The sequence below is a fragment of the Tursiops truncatus genome, chromosome 9 (assembly GCF_011762595.2).
Source record: "Tursiops truncatus isolate mTurTru1 chromosome 9, mTurTru1.mat.Y, whole genome shotgun sequence".
NCBI lineage: Eukaryota > Metazoa > Chordata > Mammalia > Artiodactyla > Delphinidae > Tursiops > Tursiops truncatus.
In genome coordinates this window covers 85,483,423-85,505,052 of record NC_047042.1, presented here as the reverse complement: position 1 = coordinate 85,505,052, position 21,630 = coordinate 85,483,423, and the positions used below count along the sequence as shown (strand labels likewise).

General features: G+C 42.4%; 1 protein-coding gene across 3 annotated transcripts in view; it reads left to right on the top strand.

The window, feature by feature from the left end:
• The window catches only part of CHCHD3 (coiled-coil-helix-coiled-coil-helix domain containing 3), a 306,201-nt gene that overhangs the window by 247,578 nt on the left and 36,993 nt on the right, over window positions 1-21,630 (top strand). For 2 of the 3 annotated variants that reach the window (XM_033863283.2, XM_019922081.2), the window contains exon 7: window positions 19,622-19,757. The exons of the other annotated variant lie outside the window; for it this stretch is intronic. In XM_033863283.2, coding sequence (XP_033719174.1) covers window positions 19,622-19,757 — 136 coding nt within the window. The remainder of the gene's footprint in view (window positions 1-19,621; window positions 19,758-21,630) is intronic. 3 annotated transcript variants of the gene reach the window in all.

Here is a 21,630-nt window from a genome sequence, read left to right as displayed (position 1 = left end):
TTGCATGGTAGTTGCCTTTACACCTACCTCCCTTCTAAAACAAGAGCCCCTGAAGGCACGAGCTGCAGCATAGACATCTTTGTAGCAGTAATACTCCTAAGCGTGTTCAATTACTATCAATACTGTTATTTACTAGATTGAATTAAACTCTTATAAAACTTTTTCCTGCTTTTCAGTTTCTATCCTCAGAATGTTTTCCTCTAGAAGGGACTTTGAATTTACAGTAGAGGAAACTGTTGTCTAAAAAGCTAAGTGAGAATTACAGGCTCTTGGGAAGGGCCCATTACCAAGGTTGTGTATCAGGTTACAGTGTGTGAATATCATTCCCAGTTGAAATGAAACCTTCCTGAGGGCAGGAAGTGTATTTTATTTTGTTTATTGATCTCCCCCAGCACCTTGCACATATTCTGCACTCAGTAAATACAGGCTGAAATGCATTCACTCAGCAAATTATGGGACTGTGGCTATGTGACATCTCTGTGCCTAGCTTGATGGTTTGATTTATCTAGCTGTTGAAGGTCTTCACTTACAGAATTTCATACAGGGCTGATTTTTGTTGGACGTTAGCTAATTGCCAGAGTTCATCTCCAATACATGCCCTAGAGAAGGCGAGCTCTCCTCTTCACAGTATCAGTAGGGAACTTAAGAAGACGGCAAAATTCAAAATATAGTGGAGTATTGTTTATTAGGTTAAGGTTTGTCATTAATTGGGAATTCCTTCAGTTCAGATTTCTGTATAATGTGAATTTTTGTTAAGGAAGGATTATTGATATGTGAAAACTCCTTGACCTTTGCTGTTTCTGAAGACTATTTTTCACTTCTGTTAATGTAGACAGATTCATATATTTTCCAAAACCGAAGTACGTCTCACTAACATTTTCTGCTTGAATTCGGAAACATGACATCTTCAAGTCAGGGAGCTCTCTACCACAAAAGCCAATGAAATACCTCGTAACAAGTTACCTTCTTACGAAAGCTGACTTACCTGCTTTGATTGTAGGCACTTTCTGAGCAAGGCAGCCGTGGAACCAAGGCAGAGAGGAGAAAACTCCTATATACTTTAAGGCAAGGATAAGAGAGCCATTTCTTTTTCTGGCTCAGTTAAAAGTGTCCTGATTATCCAGTCCCATTAACCTAGTGGATCACTACCTTGTATGAATTAGCGGCAGCCAACTGTAGTGCAGAGCGATCTTGCCACATCATGGACACATTTATAAAGATTGATAACAGCGAAGGTTCAGCGTTAACCTTTATTGTCAGGCAGGCTGTACAAGAATCTGTCTGGTATTGGCTTTTGCTTTGATTTATGAAAAGGTTGCCACGTGAAGAAGACATCACATAAAACAGCTCTGCTGGCAGCAGTATTATTAGATGCAATTGTAAGTATAGGAAATAATAACTAACTCTAATTAGGTTCATTATCCTCTCTTGCTAATTTGGTACTTGGGATGGGCAGGTCCTCTTAGCAGTACAGTACCTTCCCCTTCCCAAAGGAATGGGTCCCTCACTTGCTTTCTCCTGGGTTAGTGTGTTTCTCCAAAGGTTTCCTTTAAGCAGTAGCTAGCAGTGAGATGCTGCCTGTCTAAGAGAGGATTGTTAAGTAGTCAACTTGATGGTTCCCTCATCCCACAGCGACAGCATCAAGTTATGACCTATTGGTTTTGCCTCAGGGCACCCGTGTGTGCACTCTCTCCCACACAGCCCAGTAGATGGAAGGACTCAGAAATTCTGGCTCTTGAATATCTGCAGTAGCCCCAAGTAGTAGCAGGTGGCTCTTCTGGAAAATGGCACCTATAGCTTCTTGCTCAATAGGACTTTTGTCCCCACGGAGAATAGTCGTTACTTTGCCTCTGTTTTTTAGTTTCAATGCACGTCGGTTTGGTGGAGTGTCTTTTATGCTATAAAAACTTCCCTTCCCTTTGAAATCTTTGTTTGGTCTCTCTAGTTCCAGTTGCGTCTTAATATGCAAGAAAGGCAGCTGTGTTTTCCTTTAAGCAAATATAATTGTAGGGGAAGGCGTCTCTGTTTATCCCGTGGACAAATACATTATGGGTGATGCCAAAAAAACGAAAAAATCTTGGGACCCCAGAAAAATTATGTAAATCTTTTCAACTCTCTATGAAGCAGAGGAGTGCTGCCCTTTATGTGGTCACCGCCTGCAAGCAGCATTTTCTTGAGAGCCAGCAGCTGTGGGGAGTTGGGGACAAACACATGCACAGGAGAAACCTCCACCTTTCATTCAGCTCCCAAGGATAGACAGAGGTGCCCCAGATAGCTCTTCTGGTCTGTGTCTGTTTTTCAGGCAGCCACATTTCTTTCTTTCTTTTTTTTTTTCCTGGTACGCGGGCCTCTCACTGTTGTGGCCTCTCCCGTTGCAGAGCACAGGCTCCAGACACGCAGGCTCAGCGGCCATGGCTCACGGTCCCAGCCGCTCTGCAGCATGTGAGATCTTCCCGGACCGGGACACGAACCCGTGTGCCCTACATCGGCAGGCAGACTCTCAACCACTGCGCCACCAGGGAAGCTCGGGGCAGCCACATTTCTAATCATAGTTGAACCTACCTCCATTTTGATGTTCCAGATTATTTTGAGACTTTTATGTGCCATTTATCAAATTAAATTATGCAAGGTTTGGCCATTCTCTGATTTTCTGTTAACTTCTTTATCCGGGGAGATCCTTTGTGCAAGTGTGGAGACGGGCCTCTCCTGAGCAGTAGAAAGAAAGCACGCCGGTGGACGTGTAGAGAAGTGATCCTTGGGAACTGAAGGTGGCCCTGGTCCAAGCAGGTTGCATCTAATAGCTTCTTGTTGCCTGGAAGGCTCTGTGCCTGGAATGGTTTGGGGTGATCAGGCAGGCCCCTGTCATAAAGCAGGACACGCAGCAGCAGCTGGGGAGAGTCACATTTGGCTACCACGGCAGGCAGGCAGTGCTCAGGAATCCCGCTCTCTGAGGTCGCGGAGCTAGATGTGAAGGCTGGATGCGAGATGGTGTCACTAAGGGCTTTCTGGAAAGAGCAATTAAATTCGAAACCAAATGAACGCCTGTGTTTATATATAGGGAAGGTGCTCCTAAAATGCTTACGCAGCCCCTAGTGACTGTCGTGAAACTTTCTTTTAAACACATACGTTTTGAAAGGGCGAATGGTGAATCTGAACCACACATCAGCTTTAAAAACAGACATAGTTAAGATCAAGGTGTAAACATTAATAGGGGCCTACTCTTTTGCTCCCCACTCTTTTTCTCCAGGAAGTAAAGAAATAGACTGTTCAGCCCAGATAACTTTTCCTGGCTTTACTTGCCTTTTGGAGGGATGTGGAGTGAGTCAGAAAGGTGTATTGTCTGGTCTCTTCCTTACTTTCAGAAACCTTGGATTTTGTACCACAAAGTGCTTGTTGGAAGATAGCCAGGCCTCTGAATTTCAGCGTTATGAAATACTCAGCCTTAATGGCAGGACCACAGGAAAGTGCAGAACTGGGAGAGTCAAACCCAAGGCTAAGGCTAGAACACCACGGAAGCAAGAGAAGGCTAAGGAATCTGGAGTGCCATGGTTGATTAGTGATGTCTGCCGTTGGCATGAGTGTTGAGAGAGTTGGCATTTTTCCTTTGATTTGCTACCCCTGCTTTAGAAGCAAATATAAAAATCTCTGTTTACCTCCCTTAATTGATAGTGCCTAACCAGAAATAGGAAGGATGGAGAGAGAAAGAAAGAAGGAAGGAAGAAAGGCTGTGTAGTGCAATTTTAATATCTTTTTTTCTGTTCTCTTTTCACCTTTCACCTACCAGCAGGTTTGGGGAAATGAAATAACCACAAAACAGGACTTTATATTTTGTTACCTGTTGTCCTGATATGGCTCCTGGTAGGAAAGCCAATTTCTTTTTCCTCACTTCGGGCCACCACAGTACCAGTGGGACTGTGACTGGCATTTGCAGGGACTTAAAAATCACTCAGGATAGAAGATACTGTTGGCAAAATGTCCTTAATGTGCAGTCATATGTGCCATTTTCTTTGTAATGAATAAGAGAATATATTAACATTGCGCTTTGATTAGCATTTGTAATACATGCAAAGATATTAACCTTCAGTGCATTTCTGAAATAGTGTCTCATGGGCAGAAGCTTTAGTTTACAAGCAGGGAAATAAGACTGCAGTCAAATGACCTCTTTCCTAAATACCAGAAGTAGTAAAACTCCATCTGTTAAACGGTTCTTCTTCAGTATAAATATTGGCGATAATAACTAATCTTGGAGATCAAAAAGTGGTAAAAATTGATGGTATTTGGTAGAAATTAATACTATAATTAACTTACCATTGTTTTGAAAAGTTTTAATGAAAAGCCCTCAGTGCTTTATTTTATTCTGTGTGCTTGTGGTTTTTTTTTGTCTCATTAATTCATCCAATTTGGATAATCAAACCAGTTATTCAGACCTCAAACTGAAGTTACAGTCCTGAGCAGCACTTGAAGATCTTCTCTCAAAACTCTTCATTCCTAACCTAAACGAGTTGCTGGCCATTAGCAGCCAGTTGTGGACGGTTTACATTGGTCAAATTAGGCAAATAAGTCTGAAATGTCTACTTCATAATATGTATAGCCACAGCCATTATATACTTCTTACCATGATGTGAAATGATATGTATAGCAAAACTCCAAGTTTCTAAGCTTTCTACATCATCTTAGTCATGTGCAGTTTACTTCTGAGTAATGAATCCACAGATATCTGTCGTGGTTTTATTATGTGCAAGATCCTAGGTTCTCATATATCCTTCACAAGGGCTACTCATCAGGCACAGGGGAGACCGTCTTTAATTTCTTATCAGTATTATTGAAAAGAGAATCCTTCGATCCCAAGCTTCCCCCCGGTCCCTGCTGTGGCCTGGGCTACAGGGCCATCGCAGTCAGTGCTGTCATTGCCTATTTAAACCATTTGAAAATGAAATCACCATTGGTCCTCTCATGTTTCTCCCTGTTCCTGAATGCCCTTTGGTGGTTAACGTTTTTTGAGGGTGGGGTACGGGGAACAGATCTCACAGCGTGAATGAACTGAAAGTTATCCGACATATTTAAGTAACGCTGGCACTTCTGGGCCTCCTGCTGAGGACTGCCAGCTTGACTTTACAGAATGACATTTATGACACTAAAGATACAGAAACTCATGGAAAGAGGCTGAAAACCAGTTTCTGGCCTGTTTGAATACTGGTTTAATGGTAATAGAACGTTAATTGTGTGGTGTTGATTATTCTTGAAATGTCCAGCTTGTTTTAGACAGGATTTTGCTACTATTAAAGAAAATTAAAGCAGTTTACCATCAATTCCGTTGAGTTCCTCCTCAGTGCCTAGTCACAAGTAGCAGCCCTGCCACCAGCAGTGGGCAAATCTGTGCCAAGTGTAATTACTTCAGGTACAATTCCATTTATTCATAGGGAAGACTGTTGCTCTCTGTGAGAACGTAGTTGAGAGAAGAAAAGATGTATAGGTTTATGTTAATTATATACCCCATGCTGGAGGTTTGATTTTAACATGAGTGCAGGTTTTTAATCCCTTTATCGAAAACACATGCAGGAACCTTCTTTGCTGCCACCTGAACACTTCGTGGACACCTTCAGGTTATGTGAACAGTCACCAACCCTCACGTGAATCGTATTCTAAAACTTGGTTTTTAAGTTGGCAGTGTGAAAGTGGAAACCCATTTTCCTTTAGAAATAAGGTGGTGACTAATAGGTTCCTAGAACAACCTACTGAAATTTATTAGTTGAGATAATAAGAATAATAGTAATAATAGCAGCTACTGTTTGTTAAAAGCTTACTGTGTGCCGGGCATTGTGCTGAGGGCTTATGCATTATCTTAATAATCTTTACAGCAAAACAGTAGGAACCCATGAAAAAGTTGAACCTTACAAAGATTAAGCAGTTTGCGCCAGCTTCCATAGCAAGAGAAAGGCGGAGCCCAGATTTGGACGTAGGCGTTTTAGATGCCAGATCCTATGTTAACCATCAGGGTAAATGGCGCAAGTATAAGCAGTGACTGTATTATGGAAGCTAACTAACTTTGGTTGTACTACTTTATTAGAAGAAAACTCATCTCGATTCCAGTTGGGATATTAGGAACATGTGTTCCCCCAGTGTAGTACTTTGGACACACTTCCATCCACCTTATGCACGCACATACACTCAGGCCAACATAGTGGCGAGGAGAAGTGGAGTGCCCTAGTAGCTCTGTAGTGAGGGGTCTGAGCAGCCCCTGGTGTTTGCCAGATGCTGTTCCAGGCGCTGGGAATACTGTGTAGATGGAACAGACATGAGCCCTGCCCTCTTGGAGCTTACAGACTAATCAGAGAAATGACTAGTCGCCCAAATAAACTCGACAGTTATAGTTGTGCTAAGTGCTGTCAAATGCTATAAGATCATGTGACATGGGAATCCCCTGTGAGGGATCAGAGACGACCTCCCTTTAGGCTAAAATAGTAGGTGTTGGGGGAGCGTAATGGAAGGTCATTTACGCAGCTAGATCAGCAAGTGTTAAGGCCCCGAGGAAGGAGCTCAGCTCCTTTGGGGTTCTGAAAGGAAGCATGCAGGAAAGCAGAGTGGGGAGAGATGAGGCCGGAGATGGAGCGGGGGGCCATGTCCTACTAGGCCATAATTAGTATTTCGAATTTTATCCTAAGAGCAGTAAGGAGTGTTTGAAGGATTAGGGTTGTAACCTGGAAGTTATAAGATCCATTTAAAAGGGGCGTGCCAGTTGTTGTGTTGATAATGAATTGCTGTAAAGATGAGGCTGGAGGACTCAGCATGGAAACCAGGAGACTGCTTAGGAGATTTTTGAAATATTCCAGGTGGTGGTGGTAGCGACTTGATCTAGAATAATGACAATGGAGATGGAGAGAAATAGGTTGATTCCGGATCTGTTTTTGAAGTTTAATTGATAAGACTTGGTGACAGATTGGATATTGGGAATGAGAGAAGAGGCAGTGTCAAGGGGGAATTCCCTGATTTTGGACGGTCCACTTACTGAGATGGGGAAGAAAGAACAAATTGCGGGTAGAGGAAGGAATTAAGTGTTCGATTTTAAACATGTAGCACCTGTAAAACCTTCAGTGTGAATAGCAGGAGGCAGACACCTGTAAGAAGGCAGGGCTAGAGGTACAGATTTGATAGCTGTCAGCACACAAGGGAAAGCCACATGAATGGTTGAGATCCTGGTGGAGAGACTATATAGAGAGAAGAGCAGGATATGGCCCTGAGGATCTCCCACATCAAGAGATCAGTTAGAAGAAGATGAGCTGGAGGAGAAGCAAGGGAGGAAGTGCAGTGTTTGTAGAAGCCAAGAAGCCCCTTTCAGGAGAGGGGAGTAATTTACTTAAGTCCATGCTGATTGGTCCTATAAGACGTCTGCCAAGCATGGTTGGATTTGGCCACTTGGATGTGGATAGAAGAGAATGGATGGAAGGTAGGAAGTGGAGGTGGCTGTCATAAGAATAGTATTTGCTAGAGCTGTGCTTTCAACAATACGATAGCCACTAGCCACGGGTGACTGTTTAGATTTAAATTTATTAAAATTAAATAAAATATAAAATTTTACCTTTGTTGCTTTAGTCACATATCAGGTGCTCAGTAGCAACATGTGGCCTTGACCAGTGTGTTGGGCTGCATAGACATGACCGTTTCCATCACTGCAGGGAGTTCTCTCGGATAGCACTGTTCGTGGGAGAGCTCTTAAAAATGATCTAGTAGGGGAAGGAATTGTTATGAGAGAGAGGCACTCTTCCTCCAAAGTAACAGTAGAAAAGTTGCAGATCCAGATTTTATGATGGGACAGTGAGGGAGCTATCTGGTTTCTGGTTTTGTCAATGAAAATTAGAAAAATGGCCAAGAGTGAGAGGAGAATGGAGATGTAATGAAATAATCATGGGAAAGAGGGCAAGAATGAATTTACCACAGAAATGTAAAAACATGGTAGGCAGAATTTAGTGTCTGCCTATGGATTTACCCTGGTTATATGATTTTCCTCCAGAAACACTCAACTGGAGAGCTGTATTAAAGGACAGTCATATGGCAGGCATTCAGTGACTGGAGCTGCGTGTGAGGGCTTAGATTAATACTGCTGAATTGGAACCCTTAGGGAGATGTAAAACTAATGGGGCTCAGCATGATGAATCCAATCCAGGACATGAATTGAGAAATGCATTGTCTGGTCCTGCAGTAATACATCATTATCCCTTTACATAGGAATCATTGTGATTCCGCCTCAGAAATACTCATGTGTGAGGCTCATCATAATCATTTGAAGAATTTGTGTGCAGGAGGTTGTTGTTTCCTCTACTTTCATGGTTAGTCTTGTCAATTTCAGTCTCAGCAGCTGCCTAGAATGTTAAGCCAATTTGCTAAATCTTGCCTGTCCTCTGAAACATGCTTAAATCTGTTTATGTAACACAAGGGGTTGAGATTGTATGATGTGTTACGGCATCAGTACCGAGTACTTTAATCAGGACCGTAAAAAGAAATGTTGGAATTTTTAAACTGAAGAGTAATTGTGCGGATGTTCCATCGATGCACGTGTAGTTCACTGTTATTATACATCCCATATAAACTCTTCACTTTTATTAGTTATGAAATTCTTTTGAGGTATCCCTCATTTATGGGGTATTAAGTAGGGAAACAGCCAGCTACTTGCTGACGCCTTTAGGAGGAGAATCCCTCTTCTCGTGGATTGTTCCCTTTCTTACTCACGTGAATTCCCATTACTGTCAGATGATTCATCTAGCTTTTGAGGTTTCCCACCGAAAGATTTCCTTCCGCCCCTCCTATGTCTCACCAATCTCTCTTTTAATATTCCTCACTGTGGACTTACGCTTTAACCAAGAGAACCGTGGTCCTCCTTAATCACACCATGTTTCTCTTTAATCACACCATGTCTGCCCTCCTTCCTGCCCTTCTTGTCTTTCTTTTTAAAGACTGTTGAATCAAAACTCTCCTTTTTTCACACAACCTTCCCTCTTTACCCAACTTCTAAGCTCACCTCTGCTCATTACTGTACTTTCTGGAAATTCCTTTATCACTTGTAGAGCATGTCCTTGCTCAGAGTGTTTTGGCTTTCTGATTTGCATGTAAATTTCCATATGAATCTTTAAAAAAAAAAAGTCTGTTAGTGATGTCACTGCCTCTGCCTGCAAACTTTCTTCTCTTCTTCCACAGCCTTTGCTTCTTCTACTTTTCTGTCTAGAGTGCCTTTCTCTCCTATCTAACTGCCTAAGCCCTTCCTGTTCTTTAAGACTACTGAAATTCTTGCATCTCATCTAAGACCTTTTCTGGTCATCTCCAGCCAGATGTACTCCTCCCCTTTCATATTTTTAGTGTTCCCAGATGTGCCCCATAGAAGCAGCTCTTATAAAATAGGTGTGTCTTTCTCTCCTACACACACGCACGCACGCACGCACACACACACAGTGCCTGGTATAGAACAAGCACTCCGTAAAGGATATTGAACTGACCTAATCCCACTGCCTTCATCTCTTTACTGCCCATTTTCTTATTTACCAATTTCCTGCTGTCTGGCTTCTGCCTTACGTACTATATTGAAATTATTTCTCTAAATTGCTGGGGATTGAATTCCACGGCCTTTTATCAATCTGTATTCTTTTCAACTTTCTTCTCTTTCATGAAGCTCTGGTTTCCCAGCCTCGTGATGCTGTCATACTGCTTCTTCTCTCCACTCCCAGTTCTCTGACCGCTCCGTCTTCCTTCCCTGTCACCTTACCCCCAATGGGGCTGCTCCCCAGGGCTCAACTGTCCCTCCTGCCCTCTGTCTCTGCGCTCCCCGCTGTGTCTTTCAGGGGATGCTCAGTCCATGATTGTAGCCCTGTTCCCAGTGCTGAGCTCCAGGTCCACACTCTAGATTTTGGTAGGTCGTTTCCACTTGGGAACATTGCTCAAGCACTTGCATTCTTTAAATCCCCAGGCCTAAGCCACATGTGTATTGCCCAGTCTTTCGTCTTCTTGATATCCACATCTGTCAGTTACTGCATCCTTCCATACTTGCTTTCTAGTGCCTCCATTCTTGCCCTTTTTTATAGCTGGACACAGCTCCACTGGGCTCCCAGCCTAGATGGTTCCCACTTCCATCTATCTGATTTGTTCACATCCGATCAGCTTAGGCACCTTGATGGCTTTGCTGTCTCATTTGGAGAGGTTGGTGGTTTGTCTCCACCTGCAGAACAGAGTCTAAGCATCCTCTGTCTTATTAGAAGACCGTCCAGATCCCAGTGCCTCCCTTTTCAGTGCCGCCTCTCACCTCTGCCACCCTCCCTACAACCTGAGGCCCCTGGACGCGCCCAGCATGACTGAGCCTGGGCCTTGGCTCACGTAGACCTTCTTACGTGTCCTCTCTGCCTCTTACAGTCTTACCCTGCATTCGGGATAAGGCTTTCACAACCCATCTCTTCTCCTCTGTGGACTCTCCCTAGACCTCCCCCAGCTCCCTCCTCAGAACAGTTGTGGCGCTTACCACTGTACTCTTTCCCTTACACCCGTCACACCGCCTTGTCTTAACCTGTGACCTTTACGAGGGTGTTTCTTTTACAGGTATGAGTTTTTCTCCCTTGTGTTTGTACACACCTTTACCTCCTCCTCCACAGTATGTACACCCCTGTGATGTCCAGGTGGCATTCTTCTGCCTGACAGTTCCTGGAGTTTGCGGGCATGGCCTAGTCACTAGGGCATGGCGTAGTGCACCCATCTGGGGATTTCCTGTTGGCAGGGGTAGAGCCTAAGCCTCCTCCCTTTCAGCTCATCGAAGGGATGGGAAACAGACAAGAGGCCCAGCTCTAGCCCTCTTTCCATTCCTCATTATTAGTACTCTGACACTTAAGGGCAGATCAGTATGGATAATTTTTTTTCCTTTACTTGTCACTGCAGTAATACATTTGCAGTTCTTTCAGTTAAGAGAGCCAGGCACATTCCTTCCTGGGTGTATCTAGTATTTGGATCTTGCTTTCAAAATGTAGTGGAAAAAAGAGTATCACCTAATGTACTATAACACACTCTCTCACTACAGACTTAAAATTTTATCTTAACCCAGTTTTTAACTGTGAATGTGTCACAGTTCTCGAGATACATGGCAGTTTTGAAATGTTTTAAACTAAGCTGTCCTTATCTTAGTATTAAAAGCACTCTCTCAAATTTGATCACTGCAGGGAAGAGGTAAGGGTACCAGAATGTATGTCTATGCTTGGGTGACTCAGATGGAATTTCACCAAACGTCTCATCCCTAAGTCACTCCTCAGCTGAGAAGGAGCATAGACAATTCATCCCAGAGCATAATTCTTTTTGAAAAATTAGAAGCGCCTAAAAATAGGGACCTAACATGAAAGTGTGTGCTTGACCATATTTCTCCACAGGCTGCTGGTACCATACTACTCAACCTGAAGATGCTGTGATTCTGTGCTACTGCAGTAGTCAGATTGCATTGATGAAAATGATATAATAAGGCTTATGAAATAAATATTGCTCCAAATACGGAAGGATTATCTCTGGGAGGTTGTCTCCAGCGTTCCGTTAAAATTTGGTCAGAGTGTCTTAGGTTCATTACAAGTGTCCTCTCTCAGTAAAAACCTGCTAGATTGCCAGGACTGGTGCCCTCCCCTTGGCTGTATGGGAGACAACCATGTTGGCTGTATCCAGCTCTTCCTCTTCTGAGCCTGAGGACTTGAGCAGGAAGAATGGGTGATGAAGGGGGTAAAGGCCCTTCCAGAATTTGGAAACCAATGCCACAGTTTGCTGCAGCCCCATAGCCTGGAGCCTGCGGTCTCCCCTTTCCCTTGTCCTTCCTCAGGGGTTGTTTAGCTGCTCAGCCAGTCCCTCTGCTCTCTCTGCATCTGGACTGATCTGGCCCATAACGCTTCCCTTTCTTGTCCAGGAGTCCCCTCGAATTCTGGTAGGTTCTTCAGCTTCCCAGTATCTTTCTACCTTCCCCGTCTTATTCCAGTTCCTACTGTCTCCCTCCTGCCTCCGAAACTGGGCATTGATCTAAGGCCAAATTATCCAGTTTTCGCCTTCTTGGCCATATGAAGTAGGAAACAGTAGCGTGGTTACTTAGCGAAGGCAGCCCCTAAGTAGGAAAGTGATGAAGGCTGAAGAGTAATGTTGGCACCAGCTCAAAGTCGGCACCATAGCCCTCCTACCAAGACAGAGCAACCAGAAACCTGTCTCAACATTCGTTTATTGTTGACAGGTCTGAAAGTGGGCATCTGGCCTCTGATTATTTTCTAGGGATTCCCTACTTAACTCAAAGAGTTTGTAAACTCTTACCATACGCAACTACTCCCACCCCGCCAAACCAAGCTTGTGTTGGCAAATGTCATGAACACAAGCACTAAACTTTGCTCTGAGAGAAAGCAGAGGCATCTAGAAGGCTTGGAGTAACCAGGTTGCGGGTGTATTCATATACCCAAGGTCTCAAGAGGTCTCTCCTCTCCATCTTGGAGTGTGTCTCTATAGTTTAGATACAATGGACAGATCTTCCTGCTGGCTTGAAAGTTACTTCAAGCAAATCCTAAGGCCAGTCTTCCCCTCCTGTTCACTGGTGATGAATGTCCTCTTGTCTGGAACACTGTATGTTCAGTTCCTGTTCCATTCAAAACGAGAGCTCTGTTTAGCACTTTGTTTATAGCTCAGCATTCTCATTATAAGACTTCGTGTACACCTCTGTCTCTCCCTACTAGAGTGGGAGCCAGCAGAAGGCAAGGATCACATCTTATTCAGCACCTACCGTAGTGATGCCATGTAATGAGTGCTTGATAAATGTCTGTGACTTAATAATATTTGTTGTCGGAGTAGCTGCGTAGATGAAAGAATGAATGAACCAGCTCTCATATTTTCTATCCTTAGACCAATTTTAGTGAACATTCTAAAGTAGCAGGATAGGGGAAATGGAAATAACTCCCAAAGCCTCATAGGTAAAATAATGTAACTTTTAATTTGTGTTGGCATGAGTTCAATGTATTATATAGATACATATATTTAAAGGAAAAGAAATCCAAGGGTGATGCATTGTGTATGCTCAAGATTAACATTTTCTAAGTTGTCTAATTAAAGTGACTTTACAAAGTCAGAGATTTGTCATGCTTTTCTTTAATAATAATAATGATGGTGATGATGATGATGATGCTTTTCCTGGCCTTGAAGTCTTATTGAGATATTTCAAGTAAAAATAATTTGGTGTGTATTAAGATGACTTGGTCTCATTCACACACTGATACAGCCTTTGGAGATTCAAATTTAATGTTTGGCCCTAGACATGTCTTCATTCGTGGCTTGTAGGTCTTTTGATGGGACAGAGAAAACACTCCCAGTATTTCAGTTCTTATAACCAAGGCCCACTTCTGTGAGCTGTGATTTAATTTTGTTCCTACTATGTGCGTGGCAGGAGGTGACGTTTATGCTCCAGATACTTTGTATAAACTGCTGCTCTCAGGCACCTTTAAAGCAAAGAGCTGCATTGTTAACTTACTAGTGCCCATTTTTATCACAGTGTTATTACTTGACATTTATTAAGCAATAACAGCACACCAGGCATTGTTAAAGAAGAAAGGGAGAGGGAAGGATGGCTTATACTGCTCTAAATTAAGGGTCACCCAGACTAAAGTGCAGTATGTTAGGTGTAGAATTTTACCTAACGAGAGGACTTTGTGTGAGCTTGAGAAAATAACATCTCTTGAGTATTTGGTTTTGTCCTAAAGTAAGTGTGATGGGAAGTTGATTTCTAGTTCTTCCAGGTTGAGTTAATGTTTTTTTTTGTTTGTTTGTTTGTTTGTTTTTGCGGTACGCGGGCCTCTCACTGTTGTGGCCTCTCCCATTGCGGAGCAACAGGCTCTGGATGCGCAGGCTTAGTGGCCATGGCTCACGGGCGCAGGCGCTCCACGGCATGTGGGATCTTCCTGGACCGGGGCACGAACCTGTGTCCCCTGCATCGGCAGGCAGACTCTCAACCACTGTACCACCAGGGAAGCCCCTGAGTTAATGTTGACATCAATTATGTTCTGTGTCCCCAAACTCTATATAGTTATTGCTGCTTATCCCAGATATCCTTTGTGTAAGTAATAATTTTATTTTTTGGCCATGTGGCATGTGGGATCTTAGTTCCCCAACCAGGGATCAAACCAGTACCCCTTGCAGTGGAAGCGTGGAATCTTAACCACTGGACTGCCAGGGAAGTCCCAGTAACAGTTATTTTATCTCCCTTTTTAGAGATATAAACCTTGCTGCACATAGCCCAGATATGGCAAGGGTACCATGATATAGTGGAAGATGAAAGTTAGCCAACCTCTCGAGGTCACGAGATTTTAAGAAAGTGTATTTACAAAACAAAACAGTTGGGGCCCTTGTTCTTTGGAGATGCAGCAGAAGATGGCCCCATTTTTCTAAGTTTAGACCCTTGGTAGGACAAGCCCATGTAGCAGAATCCCACGCAGGGTATGGTGAAATTGGCAAGATACCATGAGGGTTCTCTAAGAAGAGCGGGGCAAGAGCTGCCTCCTCAGGAAAGGAAACCAGGCACTGGGGAGTCCTGTAGTGCTGAGGTGTATTGTCCACTAAGCAAGAAGGCAGAGTCATCCAGCCCCCACCAGTTTCATGTGGTCACGCGTTACTAGGTTCCCACTCTCTTGCTAGGTTTTTCCTAATGCCCCCATCATTTCCGGGTACCCAATATTACTGAATAAGGAAGAAAAATATATTGCAAAATTGGAAAGTTTTTCATTCACCTTATATCCTGGCGTGTTTGTGCTCATATACTTAGGGCATGGGAGGCCTGTTGGTTTAAGAACAGTGTACCTGTGTGCGTAGAGCACTGTATTTGTTCATATCATCTTGGATAGGTGACCAGAGGTCCCATCTTTGGGATTGTCCTGGTTTTAGGACTTTTACTCAGGATCCTAAAACCTGGGGGAAGACTGATAATGCTTTCCCCTCCCTCCTTGCATATCACCTGCCTCCTGTGGATTCAGAGGACTGAGTTGTGATACTGATTCCTTTTTCTAAAGTCACCGGTTCCCGTGAAAGATGCATTGTTGCAACCTGTTAAAAGATCAGAATCTCCTCCCCACCCCCCCGAAAAAATGAGAATTCCCCTTGTAGCGCCAACCATTCTCGTATCCACCCTGCACTCAACGAATGATTTTTGTGTCCGAGAGCGTTAGGAATTGTGGCTGCTCACTGATGGTCATTACATGACTTCTTGAGCCTTCCGAGTGGTATGAGGAGGGCTATCTCCACACTTTTCTCCCTTCTCTGAAATTACCTCATTATCCTTTTTGTTTATATTAGAACTAAAATGATGGGTAAGTAGTCTTCTCGAAATACAAAGCTCAGACCCACCTCAAAGAAGTTTCTAAGACATGAAAGTAGGAGAGGCAGCAGCAAAACCAACAGATAGCTCTAAAACAGATAACTAAGTGGAAATGTATTATACTAGAGTCTTTTTTCTTTTCTTTTTGGCTGCATTGGGTCTTCGTTGCTGCGCGCGGGCTTTCTCTAACTGCGGTGAGCGGGGGCTACTCTTTGTTGTGGTGCGTGGGCTTCTCATTGCGGTGGCTTCTCTTTTGCGGAGCACGGGCTCAGTAGTTATGGCTCGTGGGCTCTAGAGAGCAGGCTCAGTAGTTGTGGTGCACAGGCTCAGTTGCTCCATGGCATGTGGGATCTTCCCGGACCAGGGCTCAAACCCGTGTCCCCAGCATTGGCAGGCGGATTCTTAACCACTGCGCCACCAGGGAAACCCAATACTAGAATCTTAAGAAGAGAGTTCTGAATACTGCTTATTTATCTCAGCGTCATTTTTACCAAAACATCTTCATTTCTCTTTGACCAATTAATTCAACTTATAGGAAACTCTACAAAGGAAATCATCGTAGTGATAATTTTTGTCCATCACCATGGTGTTTTAAGCACTTAAAAATTAGAAACAGCCTAAATATGTATCTTTATTCTTTTCTGTTATTTTTTTCCCCCGAAGTTTCTACATTGATCTGTCAGTGTTATGAGAAGAATACTTGGATGTATTTTATTAGCTGCCTTTTAAGTGAATATTAGCATTAAACATTGGCAAAAAAATTGTTATACTGGCTACAGAATACCTACCAGGAATGCTTCTTTGGGTGTTGTTCTCTGTCCAGATCTTTGGTCTCCAGTTCTGCCATTGAATACCGTCAACGACCTCCTTGGCCCGAAGTACCACTGTGGGATGAGGTGGGGTAGGGCGGGAAGGGCAGAGGGCCAGCTTCTAGTGCTGGTGGGAGGAGGGAAGAGACAGGGAGCCACGTATAGAGTACAGAAAGGAAAAGCAACGGGAGGAGACAAGTGGTGGGATCCATCAAAAGTCCCCAATAATTTCAAGTCCACTAAACTGGATTTTTTCTTATTTTTGAGCAATATATATTTCTGTGTATCAACTTTATTCCACCCGTTCCTTTTTGGTAAGTATGTTTTTGGACAACTATTCTATCTCTCACTTCTTTATTATGGTTTTAAGTTCCCCAGATATTTCATCTTTCTCTTAACATTTGTCATTCACCATTTCTTTTTTTTAATCTTTTCATACAAAGATAGTAAATTGTTTAAATGTCTCTTGCTGCTAAGATTTAATTTTCCTTCTTGGGTATCTTGAAATTCTGCCTTTTGTTATTTTTACCTAATGGTGGCTTTTTCCATCAGCAGGAATGAAAGCAGTCAATAAAAATCAATTGTTGACTCAATGACTATATGGAGGGTTGACCATAATGCATATTGGAAATGTCTTTGAATCCCTTTTCCTGAATGGAAGGTGCCATGCTTGGGTTTTATGGCCTCCTAATGTTAGACAGTAATCTCATTTAGCATTTTCCCAAAGTGAAAACAGTGCATTAGGGCAGCATAACAGCATTGCAGATCAATACAGAGACAGAGCTTTGCCCTTACGGATTAATCCAAGCAGAATGTACCAGAGTCTAGTCCAGGAACTGGAAGACAATTATGTTGATTTCCACCCCTCTTTCCTCCATTCTACCATCTAATCATCAATACAGGTTGAAATGTGTACAAAAAGGATTTCTGAAAATGTCTGCGTTTGCGTGCACACACGCACTCTCACTCACACAGAACAGACTACCATACAGGAAATAAAGGGCCCTGGAAGTGAGTAGTATTGATTTGTGGTGGTAAAAGTATATTTTGACACCTTTCAAATTATGAATAACTCATGGACTTTAACTTGCATGACTAAATAGCTCAACCCAGGGTAAATGCTTACATATAACTTAAATTACCTCTTTCTAAGGAGTCCATAGTGTTAGATGAATGAATCCCATTGTGAAGAGACTTTTTAGAAGGAAAAACAACCACAGCATCTTCCTTGTGATGAGCACTGTGTGGGAGCTCATTCTTTATGGTCTTTTGCTGTGTGTTAATGGGGAGGGGCTGCATATCTGGTCGGGTTGCTTCTAGCCTTCTCTCCCATCTTCTTTCCCCCTGTTTTAAATCTAAGGTATATTGGAGGGACGATGGTCCTCCACACTAGGATAGCATGTAACCCTGCTTTCTCATGAACTGTTAAAGGCATTCATCATATATTTGCTGGGTTCAGCTAACCTGATGCTTGATCTTATGTTATTTAGTCCAGGAGTGTGTCTTGCTATAGTCAGTTAGTCGTAGCTGTGCTTCTACCCTTCGAAACACTGCTGACTCTTTTTAGATACTGATGTTCATGGTAGGGGATCAGGGAAATCTGTGTCCAGAGACATTCACAGACATCTGAACTTCAAAACCTTAAAGCGAGTTGAAACTCCTGGGATTGGATTTAAATTCTGTTCTTAGGTGTTTGGCCAAACAGTAAGGTAATGAATGAAAGAGTACAAGCAATGTTATCTCTGTGTCTACTTTTTTAGAGGGTAGTAGGAAGTAAATTCCCTTAGCGGCCAGTAACGTGGCTTGCATTTCAGTTTTCTATTCTAGCAAAATATGTATACTAGCTTAGTGTGTTGGATAAAAGCAATGAGGAGACAGATTGTCAGCCAGGGGTTTCCTTATTGATGAGAAATATTTCTCCTGTGTTCTCTAGGGGTTTTTCAGAACTCATCAATTTAAAATAATGCTATTTCATGATTACTATGGAAATAACAAATTTAAATTCCAAGAGAAGAACTGATAAGAGGCTGGAACCTTTTGTATTAAGCAAAACTAATTTGAAAAAAAATGAATCCCTAGATTAAAGTGATAGTAATATATATGTTTTTCTGTGTATTTAGTCCTTATATTCCAAGTTCCTCTACCATTGTAACAAGAACATTTCATTTTTGTTTGCATAATCCATTTGGTTTATTTTATTATTATCATTTTTCAAGTGTATATTATGAGCTTTTTGGAAGCATTTGTTTAGTAGTGCATATTCACTGAAAGCACTCTAACTAAAATCTTGAGATTTGTAAGTATAACTAGTAAAATTTTAGCTCAAGGAATTAAATTTTCTCTCCACGCATTTGTATTCTCAACAATTTATTGCATGACTTCTATAAGAGGGATCCATGTCGATAGCTGAGATAACAAAGAAAATAAGATGCAGTCCTTACTTGGGATTTGCATGCCAGTAAATTGCAGTAGACTGTAGTGTAGTGCATGGTAAAGGAAGTTAATACAGGTTAGGGGGTCACCATAAAGGGAATGATAGACTCTGCTGTGGTTGGAGAGAGCTCTAGTGAAAGCCGTATAGAGGAGGTTGCACTTCAATACTTAGCTCAAGTATTGAAAGATGGGTAGGTATTTTCCAGATACATAGAACTGGGTGAGGCTTGGGTGCAGAGCATTTCCAAAATCAAGAGCAGTGGAGACAAGACGTGAAGGGACGTGTAAGAACCAAACCCTGTACATGGTCTGGTTGAGGCAAAAGACTAGGCAGGAACCTGATCCAAAAGGACCTGCCTGTGGACCATGTATTTTATTTGGAAAGCAGATATTGTCTAGACTTACTACTAGAAAGAACCTTCTGGGAGGTAGGAGTGGAGGGTGAACGTTAAGAGACAGAGAGACCCGTGAAGGTCATTGCTTGAATCCAGGATATAAATGATTAGGAATTAATGTAATGACAGTGAGTATGGAGAAAGGACTGGACTGCAGGATATCAAGCTTTGTGACCAACTGGAGGTGGGAACGGAAGAGAACATTGGGGCTCCCAGGTTCCTGAGTTAGCTGGCTGGGCTGAAGAGTAATTGGCCCCACTCACATGGTCACGTTTGAGGTAGGGTGGGAATGCTGCCCTGTCCAGAGAGGCTCGCAGTGGTGAGTTAATAGAACTAATAGTTAATAGAACTAATTTCATAGAAATCACTTATCTTTTTTTTTTTTAACATCTTTATTGGAGTATAACTGCTTTACAATGTTGTGTTAGTTTCTGCTGTATAACAAGAAATCACTTAATCTTGTGTGATATCTTTCTTTAAAGGTCAAAGAAAATTATTGTTCTTAAACTTTTTTGTTTAAGAACAACTTTTTGCGGGGGGGCGTTGTAACACTTATATCTTAGTTGATGTTTTATATATTTTTTTAGCCTTGTTCTTTATTCCGGTTGAAGACCATTTGTCTCAGTGGTCCCTGTTTTTGTTTCCAGGCGGTATGAGTGTCATCCCATCTGTGCCGATCTGCAGGCACAAATTCTCCAGTGTTACCGCCAGAACACCCAGCAGACCCTCAGCTGCTCCGCTCTGGCCAGTCAGTACAAGCAGTGCGTCAATCAGGCCAAACAGGTGGGTGTACAAACCAGGAGCTAACTAGGGCAGCAGAGGAATAAAAAGCCCAACGTCATGGACACTGGGAAGGACTCAGTAGGCTAATGTGTATGAAAAAGCTTTTTAAACCAAACTAGTCGTCATCAAGAATTGCTGTCATGAGTTGGTTAAGTTTTAATCACCTTTCATCCAGGTGGCTGAAGGAAGAGTCCGTTGTCTCCTTGTGTTCCACTTGCAGAAAAAAAAGGTTTTACGTAAAGAATACCTTTTCTAGTTGCTTTGAACTTTTGTCCTCTACTTTATAATTGTGTCCTCAAGGTCATTGCCCCATATTTCTGGGCCAGTACTCAAAGCCAGCAAAGAGGAAGGATACATGTTAAGGGGCCAACAGCTTCAAGTCCATAAACAGCAAGTAGTCATGCAGAGAGTCTGGTTTAAAAAAACGAAAGGCAAACACAAAACTAAAATAAAAACCCACCATGGAAGCACCATTCAATCTTCTGCCAGTTGGTAGAGTCCAGTCAATTGGGCAGGGAAAGACAGGCCAGACATGGATCTAGGAAGCAATTTCCATCGCTTCTGTGTACCATAGCCATACTCTTCTCATGACCCTTCATATCAGAATAATATGATGATCACGGGACGTGTGTTTTCTCTAATTTGTGTACTTTAGAAAGCTAATGATAAACGCTGAAGTAAATTATCAATTCTGGCAGGTCACGTAATTGCCTATCATTTAACTGATTTTGTTGGGTATAGATTGTTCTGAGAGATGGAAATTGTTGGAAACCTTGGTTCTTTCTGCTGACAAATTCCCTAGACTTGACCTTCTAACCCAACTAAATCTAGTGTTTGAATTACACAGCATGCCTTCCTGCAGTCTAATTTGCTGTAGTTATAATAATCCCAGTTAGTATAAATTTCTAACACTCTGTGAATATCTGATGGGAGGGTAGTATTGTCTGGATATCTGGAAAATAACAACACTAGTAGAAAACATAGAACCAAGATTTATTAAAAGCCTGTGTTGTCTTTAAAAGCCGTGTGGCTCAAGGCTTTTTTCTTTTTTTTTTTTTTCCCTCCTTAGCATTTATCTTTTATTTTTTCTATTTTTTAACATCTTTATTGGATGTTTAAAATGGTGTGTTAGTTTCCGCTGTATAACAAAGTGAATCAGCTGTACATATACATATATCCCCTCCCCCTTGTGTCTCCCTTGCACCCTACCTATCCCACCCCTCTAGGTCGTCACAAAAGGCTTCTTTCTTTTTCTTGTTTATACGGCACTTGCCTAACTCTTAGTAGTGTGCCAGGGATACCTTTCTTTTAAGATCTTTGGTAGAAGTAGTGTTACTGATGTTAAGTTAGTACATTTTATTTGTTAAAAACAGCTTCTGATATGTTCTTAACAATCTCCAACCTTCAATTTTAATACTGACTGAAGCAGGTGGAACCTGTAAGTTGGGCTCATGGGTTTTTCTAGCTGATGTTAGTTCTGTATTAAGGCGGGGGTGGTAGTGCACATAATGGCGGAGACAAAGTGCGTGTTTTGACACTGGTGTCTTGTAACATAGGTGCCTGTGTCCACAGTGATCTGTACCGTTACTGAAGTAGCACCTGCAAGGGTGTCTGGAGTATTGACTTCATCCTGATGGTCCGGGTTGTGTTGAACTGTCTACACACAGCCCCATGAGACCAATAGCATACATTTACAGAGCAAAACAAGAGTTATTTAACTTGTGACAAAATCAAGCATGCTACATGGTGCAACAGAGTTTGAATTGGGCAAATCTGAGTTTGTATCCAAGCTCTTTTATTGGCTCTGTAACCTTGGACCTTGATTTTTCTCATCTGTTAAGTGAGGTAATGTAATTTGCAGTGTTGTGAGGAT